The sequence below is a fragment of the Exophiala mesophila genome (assembly GCF_000836275.1).
Source record: "Exophiala mesophila strain CBS 40295 unplaced genomic scaffold supercont1.5, whole genome shotgun sequence".
NCBI lineage: Eukaryota > Fungi > Ascomycota > Eurotiomycetes > Chaetothyriales > Herpotrichiellaceae > Exophiala > Exophiala mesophila.
Genome location: NW_015622508.1, coordinates 1,290,866 through 1,303,336, shown reverse-complemented (window position 1 = coordinate 1,303,336; position 12,471 = coordinate 1,290,866). Strand labels below are relative to the sequence as shown.

The 12,471-nt window shown below is 51.2% G+C and overlaps 4 protein-coding genes across 4 annotated transcripts; 3 read left to right on the top strand and 1 right to left on the bottom strand.

Moving 5' to 3' along the window:
- Positions 1–1,022: 1,022 nt before the first annotated feature.
- On the top strand, positions 1,023–2,334 carry PV10_07222 (uncharacterized protein). Its single transcript, XM_016372096.1, has one exon. The coding sequence runs from the start codon at positions 1,139–1,141 to the stop codon at positions 2,204–2,206; it is 1,068 nt and encodes a 355-aa protein (XP_016221428.1). The 5' UTR covers positions 1,023–1,138; the 3' UTR covers positions 2,207–2,334.
- A 2,116-nt stretch (positions 2,335–4,450) lies between these two features.
- On the top strand, positions 4,451–6,153 carry PV10_07221 (uncharacterized protein; the record flags this gene model as incomplete). The annotated part of the gene is made up of 4 exons (XM_016372095.1): positions 4,451–4,916; positions 4,973–5,259; positions 5,312–5,427; positions 5,493–6,153. 4 exons carry the CDS (start codon positions 4,451–4,453, stop codon positions 6,151–6,153), a joined length of 1,530 nt encoding a protein of 509 aa, XP_016221427.1.
- Positions 6,154–6,707: 554 nt separating this feature from the next.
- On the top strand, positions 6,708–8,585 carry PV10_07220 (uncharacterized protein; the record flags this gene model as incomplete). The annotated part of the gene is made up of 4 exons (XM_016372094.1): positions 6,708–6,965; positions 7,031–7,856; positions 7,958–8,319; positions 8,411–8,585. The coding sequence occupies 4 exons, from the start codon at positions 6,708–6,710 to the stop codon at positions 8,537–8,539; spliced, it is 1,575 nt and encodes a 524-aa protein (XP_016221426.1). The 3' UTR covers positions 8,540–8,585.
- A 163-nt stretch (positions 8,586–8,748) lies between these two features.
- PV10_07219 (uncharacterized protein) lies at positions 8,749–9,084 on the bottom strand (the record flags this gene model as incomplete). The annotated part of the gene is made up of 1 exon (XM_016372093.1): positions 8,749–9,084. One exon carries the CDS (start codon positions 9,082–9,084, stop codon positions 8,749–8,751), a length of 336 nt encoding a protein of 111 aa, XP_016221425.1.
- Positions 9,085–12,471: the final 3,387 nt, after the last annotated feature.

Sequence of the window (12,471 nt, the reverse complement as noted above, 5' to 3'; positions counted from 1 at the left end):
TGAAAAAAGGGCCTACGCCCATTTTCTCCGTCCAGTATTTTATGGCGGCTTCGAGGTTGTGGACGATGTAGCCATTTTGGCGATAGGTTCCAAAAACGCGACTCATCTTGATGTTGACTGTCTAGTTAGTGATTCTGTGAGGAATGTATTATGTATGAAATACAGATGAATGTGATGTCAAGATGATTCTCAAACTGGTGAGACTGGTGACGAAACAATCTTTCCCGCCGAGTTTTGGATGTTGATCAATGTTACATGCCAGTGATAGCTTCTTGTGACAGAGATCGAGGGTTTTGTCGATCATGGCGATTTCCGGCCCGTGTGGGAATACGAGTTGGCAACATCGGAGTTTGAACCACAATTCTTGGACCGAGGAAGTTCTTTCTGCGACGGAACATTCTTCGGAATTATGATCCATGACTACTTGTACTTTTGTCACTGGTCACTTTTAGGACATGAAGTACTACCCAGAGTGCGAATGTCTGTGATGCTGCGGGGACATTGTGAATATGAATATATGCCTGGCATAGAGGGGAATAAGAGGAGGTCTATCGACGCTGAGGTCACTGGGGGCCCCTCGGCCTCACCCACGCGACGCCGCCTCTAAAAGAAACACCCCTCACCCATCCAATGACATCTATGGACGGAAATTATAGCGATAGGAAGATCTGTTGAGGAAAAGCAATGACCAAAGCATATGTGCGTATGTATGTAATGACGCATATCTCCGCTAAGACATCCACGACATCTTCGGTGACTCCAGTTGATGCCCTCACCCTCTTCTAAGAACCATGCGTCGAAAGTTCTAGGCTTGGGGTGGATTTTAGTGTTATTTCGCGGGATCTAATGCCGTTTAAGTCTTTTTCGTATAACATTATCTACAACTATGCATCGCTCGTACGCTAAGAGATAGAAGGGCGCGTCGGAGAGCGCCGTCGCATACTAAGATAGGTTTAGACCAGGTTCCCAGGGAAATCTAACCTCCATGGCCCTCGAGTACGTATAACTCACATATAGGAACGCCTAGGTGCAGGATAAACGCTATTATTCCCCCTCTCGTCCCATTACACTACAGGGTATCAAATTATCCGGATAGCTATACCCGCGAAAACTACAAGCCATCGGTTGCGTCTTCAATATGTCTGACCCGGCGACAGAAACGGTCAATCTCCCCATCATCAACATCTCCAACCTGACTCCCGAAACAGGCAAGCAGGTCCTGGAAGCCGCGGTTCGACATGGATTTCTGTATGTAGATCCAACCGGCACCAAGCTCACCCAGGATCTGGTGGATCGAGAATTTGATCTCTCCAAACAATTTTTCGACTTGTCCACACTGGAAAAACAGCCGTATCGTATCAACGATAACCGGGGCTGGGCCGGCATGAAAGTCGAAGCGTTAGACCCCAAAGCACAAGCCAAGGGAGACTACAAGGAGGCGTTCAACATCGGTGAGTTCGACCAGGGGCGTCCTCAACAGGACCTGCCCTCAGTTCTCGAGAATCACAGGGAGGAGCTATGGGAATTCGAAGTGGCGTGTCGAGAGACATGCCGCCGAATTCTGGATCTTTTGGGGATCGGTCTAGAAATTGCCGACACCGAGTTCTTCAGCAAATGCCACAGCAGCGTCGACGAGACCAAAAAGTGCGGAGCCGCCGTCCGCATGCTCTACTACCCTTTTGTGGAGGCCAGCAGCGATTATCAACCAGAGGTCGACGTTCGCGCCGGGGCGCACTCGGACTATGGCTCCATCACTCTACTCTTTCAACGTCCCTCCCAGCCAGGACTGGAAATTTTGAAGGATGATGGCAGCTGGGCGCCGGTGGCTGTCATCCCTCGCGGCTATGGGAGCGACACGTTCCCGCCCATCTTGGTCAACATTGGAGATTTGCTGAGCTACTGGACGGGCGGATTACTCAAAAGCACCGTCCACAGAGTCATCTTCCCCAAGGGCGCACCCAAAGACGGCGAACCTAGGTACTCGATCGCGTATTTCTGTCAGCCGGCAGAGGAGACAACGCTGCTGCCGGTCCCCAGTCGGCTGGTGCAGGAGCACAAGCAGAGTCAAGGCCTGGCAGTAGATGGAACTGAGGGTGAGACAACGGGTTATGGATACGGGGCTGACCACGTTACGAAAGCTCAGACTGCCAAAGAACATCTATGGAGTAGGTTGAACGCTACGTATGGAATCAGGTCTGGCGCGTGAGAACATGAGATAGTGGATGGATGAATTTGCATTTGAGCCACGGAAGTCAGGTAGCACCAGTCAGAGATAATGCAGAGATCCAAAAGGCAAGAGTTCAGTAACCGGAATCATATTTTCAGAGAATCAACAAAGACATTGTAGCTATCAATGGAGATGGCTACATAGGACTCCGTAACGGGGCCGCCCCATTCGTTGACGCTTGCACACCCGCATCGAGCTTTTCTTTTGCGTAGGACGTGATAGCCCGCGTCAAGGCAAGTTTGACCTGCTCATTTGCCCAGCTGATGTCCACCGCGTTGAGCTGAAATTTGACCAGATCGGCTTCGCTAAAGTCACCAAAATACCGACAGAGCAGAAGGGCGTGGGTAAGGTAGCAATCGCCCATATACCCCGGGTCGTCGCTGTTGATGGTCACAATGGCACCGGCGTCATACAAGAGGCGGATCTTGCCCAGGATGTGTTCGTCGCAGTCCCAACGAATGTATCCCCAGGGACAAAGAGTCATGCCAATCTTCTTGTCCACTATCTGCGTCACGAGTTCTGGGCTCCGGGCGGCACTGAGGCCATGGTCGCAACGATCGAGGCCTCGACCTCGATTGGCCTCGCAAACAACGGAAGTGATGTTGAGAATGGTGTCTTTATGTCCGGTGTCACAGTGAGAGGTGAGCTTGAAGCCGAGGTCAGAGGCTCGGATCCACAGTTCCTCGAACAGCATGACGGGCTTGTCATGCTCGGGTGCGTCCAGGCCAATGCCGGCGATGGAGTCCCGGTATGGCAGTGCCATTTCTAGATGCTCAAGACCCGATTTTAGAGACTTTTGTCGGTTGATGCACATGATCCAGCTCGATTGCACCTGATTTCTGCGTTAGTACTGATAAGCGGAAAGTGAAGCCTTGTGTAACCCCCAGCGTGACTTTGCATACCTTTAGATTGTCGGCAGCGTCTTTCGACGCTTTGACGAATGCATCCATGAAGACATTGAACGGTACGCCACGGAAAGTATGTTCTTGGGGGTCGAAGAAGACTTCGGCATAACGAATGTTCATCTGGGCGGCTTTTTCAAAGTAATCCATAGCCAGCTCGTAAAAGTCTTCAGCCGTGTGCAGCGCCTGGAGACCATGATAGTACGCTTCAAAGAAGCCCCAGTCGCCGGTGGCCAGATAGCTGTCTTTCAATTCTTGCATGCTCGAGAACTCGGTGTTGTCTTTATGGTTGATCACTGGGATCCCGTTGCGTTTCGAGAACTTCCATCGCAGTTCGGCCGTCAAAGCGCCTTCGATGTGCATGTGAAGTTCCACCTTGGGCAGTCCATTGATGAAAGGATCATTGATGGTGTGAATTTGGTGGTGCCAATGTGCGAGTACCTCTTGAGGAACGAATGGTGAGTCTGCCATAGCTTCTGTCAACGTAGTGTAAGGATACTAGTGAAGTCCAGATCGAAGAGGAGAATGGGATTGAATGAACCAGCCCCGGATATGCTATGGCACACCACGGGACGTCGTCACTTGGTATAGATATACCAAGACCAGGACAGGCATGGCATACCCATGCGACTCGCATATCTCCACGCCGCTGCTGAGGCTGTTGACTGTGACTATTGCTAATTTCCCTTCTTTTGTTGAACCACGGAGTGGAGGCGTGGTGGTCAATCCAAGTTGAGAACTTGACCCCAGGTGAAGATAAGGACTGAGCATGAACTAGTAGTGCATATACATCAGTCCCAGTCTGGAAGCGTATCCCACCTGAGAGTTCGGAGCTAAGCCTTGACCCATCCCCTGCCGGTCTAGACGTTGCGAAGCTACGAGCGCACCTTGCTCTATTGGAGCAGCCAGATACGCATACTACTTACTAGGTACGATATCACAACTTCTATCGACCTGGAGACTCTCTCCTCTACACATCACTTGGTCACCACAGCCACTACAGTCATTGCACCCCTGTTCCGAGCCTAAAACGTCGGGTCTGCCTCCACAATAGCGATAAGAACCAAGTCTCCACTGCCCCGCCTTGATCTGCGCCAAGTATCAGGGACCTCGACATCTCCTTCGAAAGCTGATGAGGATCGAATTCGTTTGTATTTCACTATTCGAACCCTCTTCGCCATAGCTAACTGCTATCGGCATCTGAAAGCACCCGTAGTCAAATTCATTCGTCTAGCTGATGACCACCCAGAGGACTCCACAACCTGGTTGCCGGGTCCCGGAGACCGGAGACCGGAGATCTCAGAAATCGCAAAGTTCCACCATGGACGGATCAACGAGCACGAGCACGCATGGGAGTGCATGTATAACCTGTCGACGACGCCGGCGCAAGTGTGACAAGACCTTACCAGGTTGTTATCGTTGTGAAGTGCGGGGCGTCTTGTGCGAAGGCTACGTGTGGCGATGGGCCGAAGCTTTGTCTTCGAATCCGTCATGTGCCGGGAAGAGTCGTGAGAGCTTCCCAGAATCACGAGCTCGAAAGTTGTCTCGTTTGCGTCATACGCAATCCCCGAGCCTGGTGTCCGCGGAAGATGTGGGTGGCCATCGTTTCACAAGCCATTGTCTTCACCCTTCTCCAGGAGCGTTGGCTCCGTCTCCCTCTGAGGGCAGCGATTCAAGTTTTGTTATTTCTCCTACATCCCTTCCTAATAATAATGGTGGCTACAACGATGGCTACCTGATTGATCCTGCCACAATTCCAGATGGACTGGGCGATTTGGTCAATTACGGTTCGCTACCTTATTCCAGATGCGTTTTCCGCACGAAGCTGATTGTGAATTTGCAGATGCCCAGCATGTCGGCTCTCGATTCTTTCTCGATGCCGAGCCGTCAGAAAATCCCTATCTCTTGCACATTGTTCCTATGGCCTCGACAGTCCCCCCTGTCCGGTTCGCTCTGGCCTCCCAAGCCAGTTGCCACCTTTCCACCCGTCTCGGTGACGACCGACTGTTTGAGCAGAGTCTTCGCCTCCGCATCGTGGCGATAAACTTGTTGCGCCAAAGGCTACATGACCCTATCCCGTCTCAGGCTCCTGGCAACCTCGCGGCTATCCAGCTCCTTGCTCAACTTGATGTGGGTCGCTGAGCCCTCTGTTTGTCTCCCCAGCTGACGTTTTCGTCTACAGTTGTGCCTGGGATATTGTACTGAGCTTGATATCCACCTACGAGCGGCAAAGCACTTGATGGAATCATCCAGTAATGAACTCAGCCCTGGGGGCTTTGTCGAACAGGGGTTGCTGTGGTAAGTCACCCCACCCGAGTTTCACAATGATCCTCCTGACTTCCATGTCTAACTGTCTACTATAGTCTTGATATCATGGGTTCCACCACATCTTCCAGAGAACCCATCTTTACCCAAGCAGAACTCTATAAGCACACGAATCTCAAGACGCCGACCCCAGATCAGGAGTGGAGCTTTGAAGTCCTTCCGTGTCCATTGTTCCTTGTCGACATTATCGCCTCCGCCACACTCATGTACAGGTCCGCCCAGAGAGACGATATGTGTGCGGACAACGATCTAACTCAAAAGGCGCTATGCCTAAAACACCGCCTGTTAGAGTGGCAGCCTCGGCCTCAAAAGACCAAGAACAGGGTTCATTTGGTGCAGGCATTTCGCTCTGGTGTCCTACTCTTCCTCAACGGCCTCTTCAATCTGGACGCAAGGCATACAGAGAGGAGCAGATTAGTTTCGGACGTGGTTTTCCACGCGAAAGCCATTCCAAGAGCCACCGAATGGTGCCATATGCTGACCTGGCCTCTGTATCAGGTTGGCTTGGACTCCGTGCAAGACGATGCCACCCAGCTATGGCTTCGTGATCACTTTCGGTCGCTGCTGCTCTCTTCAGGGTGTCGACACAGTAAGCATGCGCTCGGTGCGCTGGAGACACTCTGGGCTACCAACAAGGAGCCACCGTCCAGACTCTCGGTACCGCATGGGATTTTGGAAGGTTTCTTGATCATAGGCTAAGCGACGAGGCTTCATTGGTCGGAGATATCGCGAACGTCTTCTCCCGTCCCACTTGTAGTGCTAGTCCCGGTTAGGAAGCAAATCCCACCTCTAAGTTCGGGGGACATATGGCTTAAAGTTAGCTTCGCGTCCTGGGGAATCTGGTACTTCTGGGTTCGACAACATATCTTGCTGTTCCCGAGTTAATTGTGGCCAAACCAGGAAACGACGTGCATCGATTCGAACGTCTTATCTTGTTGTCTCGAGGAATCAGTACAGATACCTCAATGTCCAATTAGCGCCCAGCCTACCTTACGATACGTAGGAGATAGCAGCTATCTCTCGACTGAAGGAGGGGAAGGGAGCAGCGGGCGTTTCCGACCCTGCTGGGTGTATTGCTATTTCAACGGACGTATTGGCAAAGGAGCCGATATGTATATATACAAGAGTCGCTGTGCAGGACTTGTGGTGGACCAATGTACTCGCTCTATACACCAATACACTCGCTCTATATCTCACTAGAAGGGCGAACTAGTCACACGCCTGTCTTACCTTCGCAATCAACAACAAACAACATGACTGAAGGCAAGGATCTCGAGGTCGGTCACACGAACGACAAAGACACCACCATAACCGCCGAAACCGAGGGTTCAACAAGCGACACCAACACCCATGGTGGCTATGATCATGGGTTGTCCTCGTTTCAGGAGAAGAAGTCGGTGTTTGCGAAGATGAGGGCCTGGGAGCTCTGGCTCGACAAGAGGCTCAAGTTCGAACCCATGGGGATCGACCGCTTGCCTGAAGATGCACGCAAGCCACCACGAACTCTGAACGTGAATTTACCCCTCCTCTCTCTATCCCCGACGAGCTACCATTAGCTGACATATGTTACTTATAGATGATGCTCCTGTGGTTCTCCCTCTTGATGGCACCAGGGATGATCACCATCGGGGCGTTGGGCCCGATCTTTGGATTATCGGTGGCCGACTCGATCATGATCACCTGCATCGGAAATGCGATGGGAAGTCTGGTGCCGGCGTGGACGGTCACATTGGTGCCACAGACAGGCCTCCGGGCGGTGGCGGTCTCGCGGTACGCATTTGGGATTCAGGGCTCCAAAATATGCGGCGCGCTCACGGTCTTCGTCAATATCGGCTACGCCGTCATCGGGGCGATCCTGGCTGGCCAGTTTTTAAGAGCCGTCTCGGGCGGGTCGCTGGACATCTCGCTCGGTATCGTGTTGGTTGTGCTTTTGGCCCTCGTGGTGTCGTTTTTGGGCTACCATGTCCTACACCACTACGAGAGCGTGGCGTGGATCCTGATCTTTATCCTCATGCTCGTCCAGTGGGGTCAGTCGGCTCCTCGCTTCCCCTCCGACATCACAACCCATGAACTTCAAGGCATCGACTACGTTGGCTCCGCCCTGACGTTTTTCGCCATCATGTTCGGTCAATGTGTGGCCTGGTGCTCCTGCGCGGGTGACTACTACGTTCACTTCCCCGCCGACGTCAACAAGTGGAAGCTGGCAGGCTTGACCTGGCTGGGCATGTTCATTCCCACCACCTTCGGCGCCCTCCTGGGTTGCTACATCGGTGGCGCCATCTTCTCAAATAACGATCTTCTCCAAGTCTACGAGACTAGTGGGATCGGTCAAGTCATTTTGGATTTGTTGCACCCGTCGGGTTTCTCGGGGTTTGTGGGCGTCTTCTACGCTTTTGCAGCATGTAAGTCAGAGCCCTTCCCTTCCGATACTTTGGTTCATCCAGTTCGGTCTCCTTCTTCTCGCAGACAAGTGACAGGTACTGACTGACTCTCGCTGTGACAGTGGCAAACCTCGCAGCCACTTTCTATTCCAGCGCACTTGCGGTCCAGGTCATGCACAGCCGCTTCATTGAAATCCCGAGATTCATCTGGGTACTGGTCTTTGGTGTCATTACCCTCGCCCTAGCACTTGGTGGTCGGAACGTGTTTGAGAACGTCCTCAGCAACGTACTGCCCATCCTTGGGTACTGGACCATTTGCTTTTCTTCGGTCCTGTTCGTCGAACATTACGTTTTCCGGCCGCGACTTGGTGGCTACGACCTCGAAGGCTGGCGAGACTCGAAGCGCACTCCTGTAGGCCTGGCTGCCGTCGCTACCTTGCTGACCTGTATTGGCCTATCTTTCCTCGGCATGTGTCAAACCTGGGTAAGTCGATTTTCATTTGCCATTACAGACCCAATCCTCGTGTGTGCATGCAGTCGACGACTGATATCTAACCATGTATGCGGCTCTTTAGTTCGTCGGTCCCATTGCTAAGCAGATTGGAGCCTATGGTGGAGACGTGAGCGACTACATTATTATAGTTGTCGCTCCGATCATGTACTTTCTCTGTCGATCGTGGGAGATCAAAGTCTTTGGTCGATAATCTAGATGGTTGTGGCTGCTTACTACACCGTGCCCCTTGCCGAACAAATCACCTCAGATAGTCGCATGACTGATTGATGTAAACCATGATCTAATCCAAAACAAGCGGCAGAACTACTATAGAGCGAAGCAACAGATCTATAGCTCTATAGATGACTTGGGGTTGGTTGGATCCCCTATATAACTCCCACAGCGCAATGAGCTCAAACTCTACAAAAACTCCTGCAACCCCTCAATCTCAGCATACATCTCCGCTTCGACATCAAACCCCCTCTCTTGCAATAGAGTAATAACATGATGGTTAGGATACCGCCCCTTGATGACATCCTCAATCATACCGTGGAGTACCTCTCCTCGAGCAACATGGCCGGAATAAGAATTTCCGACTTCGACTAATTCCAGACCGAGGCGACCTTTGAGTGCAGCAACGGTTTTTTCAATGAGGATGTGGTTTTCGACGATGGAGAAGTCGTCGTCGTCAGCACGGGATACCAAACTGATGAGGAAACAGGCTAGGGAGAGGGTTTTAGCGGAGAGCTGGGACATGTTGGTGATGGTGGTGGTGATGGGGGAGGATGACGGTGGTGGTATTCTGAATTTCTTCGTCTTTGAGCGTCTTTTGTTTTGGTTCTGTGGTGGATGAAAGAAGGGCTTCTTTGATTCTTTGATATGGAGATAGCAGACAGGCAATGGATTGGTATGATAGGAAAAGGTTGTACTGCCCGATCTCATGGACATCTTTATACAAGTCGAACCTTGCTGTTCGGTCATACTCGATCAAACGGTACCTTAGTATGGTCATACTCGACATGAGTCGTGCGTCTACTGTCATGTATCATATCAATCCTTACTCCTTACTCCTTACTCGAAAATCAATCTTCTGTTTACTGTGATTCGCCATGGCCCTGTAATTGCGTTGGCTATAGACTGGGTATAGTATGTTTATTAGTTTCCTCGTCACTAGACTGGAATCTGAATTATATCAGGCAGCGTTCATAGGCTGTGTGGGACGGTGGCCTGCCCCTTTACTCCTCCATCATCAACCTGGCTCAGTTTCGGCTCAGCCTCAGCGTTGAGCTCCTCAGCCTGGTCAAGCCGCCGCTTAAGCTTAGCTCAACTACCCGGGTCAATCGAGAATGACAAACATCAATGCCATTTACATTTTGGTCTTAGTGAGTGAGTGAAAACCGCTCTAGCCTAAGCATTGACGGAGCCTTTGGCTACTCTTACTGAGCAACCCCCTAAAGGGCTTCAATAAAGTGTACGGGAGGCCCAATCTGGCTGAGCTGCGACAGTCGGGTTCTTGGACGAGTTGTTGGTCGCCGGGAACACCGGGCTTGGTCTAGAAGGCTCGAGGCAACTGAACCTAACGTAGATGGTTAAAGCAGGTACTTGGAAGGTAAAGATGTCGGCCCCTCGGGCCCGTGGCCCCAAGAATTGCGTGATGAAAGCTAATCTGGTCTGCTAGTGTGGCCGTGAGATCGCATTTTCCTCCAACTACCACCTGAGATTGTCATCTGGGCAATCCTGTGATGGAATACCAAGCATCATTCGTTCGACGCACACAATCAGACGTCACTTAAAGAGTAATCGATAACGATTAATAAAATCATCAGAATAGCAACCTTCAAGCTGTGGCCGTGGCTAATCATATACATCAAGACACGCTAAAATGGGTATGGTAGCATTAAGCCTTCACCTTGTCAACATCAGCAAGACCATCATCTGACAAAGACGGGAGACGTCCGCCGCTCAACTCCATCCCCCAGCACTTCACAGCAGACCAGTTTCCTACGTTTGAGTACCCTGTGCTTATCGTTACCTCATCGAACCAAGTCGTATAGCGAGGATGCCAAGTCGACGTGACATGAACGAAATAATAGACGCTCCCAACACCTGCAAAGATGCCACGTGTTTTACACAATCATTCCAGTGTCCTTGGTTGAAATCAAATAGATCGGACTCTCGTCACTCGTGGCGCATGCACCTCGATCCAAAGAGAACATCGATGACTTCTTTGCGAGTCTGGACGTCTGATCTTGAGGCGCCATCACCAAAACCGTACAGCCTCCAAAGCACGCAAGTCTTGGCAGAAATAACGAGTTGATGCTCCTCTGCAACCAGTCTCGACAACACTCGCCTATGATATGCTTGCTTACCTGCTTATCGTCTTGTGAGAGTTTGATATCGGTCTTGGCTTCAGACACCACAACGAACACCTGCCAGAAACAAACAATGCGCCGAGATTTTGGAGAGGTGGAACAGAATCCTCTTTTCATTCGAAGGGTTGGTTGTATCCAATGCCCGAGGTGGAGATATTCAATGCCCAGGACTGGCGAGATCTACTGGAGCGATGGTGTGATTTGCCAAAAAATCTCTTCATCCCAAGCTCGCTGATGGCTAGGAAAGGCTGGAGTAGAAAAGGGAGAGGTTTTGGGCACCTTTCTTAGTTGCCCGCGGAGGTCCAGTCTTCGGAACTATTTCCTGTTAACATATAGAAATTCAAGCTGAAGACCTGACTGCGCATATTTGACCAGTCAACAACCATGTCCGCACTCCCTCCTCAGGCAGCTAATAAAGCTGCCGATGAACTTAACGGCACCAACCTTCCCGACTCCAAGGAATTGCCCTCCAATGAAGTGAGCAGCGACGATGCCAGCTCCATCGAGGACATTGACGGCGACTATGGTTCCTACAGCAACCATATCTTCTCAGAGCCCAAGATTGCCGAGTATTGGCGAAACGTGTACGAGAAGGCGACATATGAGGGAAGACACCGCTTCGATCCTTCCTTCACCTGGTCCGCGACCGAGGAGAAACGCCTGAGGAGAAAGGTCAGTTTGAAACGAAGCGCCATAAATCTCACCGGCGCATGAAAATGACGCTGACATTTTGTTTCGTAGATCGATTGGCGCATTATGACATGGTGCTGGATTATGTTCATGGCATTGGATCTTAATCGACGGAACATCAATCGAGGTATGCATCTTTTCTTGAGCCGTAAAGCCCACCCAAACAAAACACAAAAAACAAAATAGCCTGGGGAATCCTAACTGGACCCCCCCGCCTACCCTCGCCCTCGTTAGCGAAGCAAAACTCGTGACTGACCAGTCTTTTTGATAGCCATCTCTGACAATATGCTCACGGAGCTCGGCATGAACACTAATGATTTCAATTATGGCCAAACTATCTTCCTGGTGTCTTTTCTCTCTGCAGAATTGCCATCTGGCTTGATTTCCAAGAAGCTAGGACCTGATCGGTATATATTCCTCTTTCTGCATGCATGCGGTGAATTGTCGAGCTGATCCCCGGGTGCGCAGATGGATCCCCTTTATTATTTTTGCCTGGAGTGTCATCTCGGCGGCTCAGGCTGGGCTGTCCAATAAAGCAGGCTACTACGTGTGCCGATGCTTGTTGGGCCTCCTGATGGGAGGCTTCATCGTAAGTTTATCGGGAGCGGTATGAGGGAGAGCAAGCTGACGATATTTTGTCATAGCCTGACACGGTGCTCTACATCACATACTGGTACAAGGCCAAAGAACTTCCCATTCGCCTGAGTTGGTTTTGGACGGTTCTGAGCACATGCAACATCGTCGGGTCTTTGTTGGCGGCGGGAATTCTGCAGATGCGAGGGCTTCGAGGCTGGTCAGGGTAAGTTTCGAAGGCATCTTTCTCATTGACTTTTATATCAGCACACTAATCGGTACCTACCTTAGGTGGCAATGGCTGTTCCTGATCGAGGGTGTTCTGACATCCATCGTCGGTCTCTTGAGCTGGTTGCTGATGCCTCCAAGCCCGTGCCAAACCCAGCATTGGTTCCGAGGTAAGGACGGATGGTTCAGCGAGCGAGAAGAGAAAATCATGGTGAACCGACTGCTCCGCGACGACCCCTCAAAGGGAGACATGCACAACCGACAAGCAGTAGGACTCCGC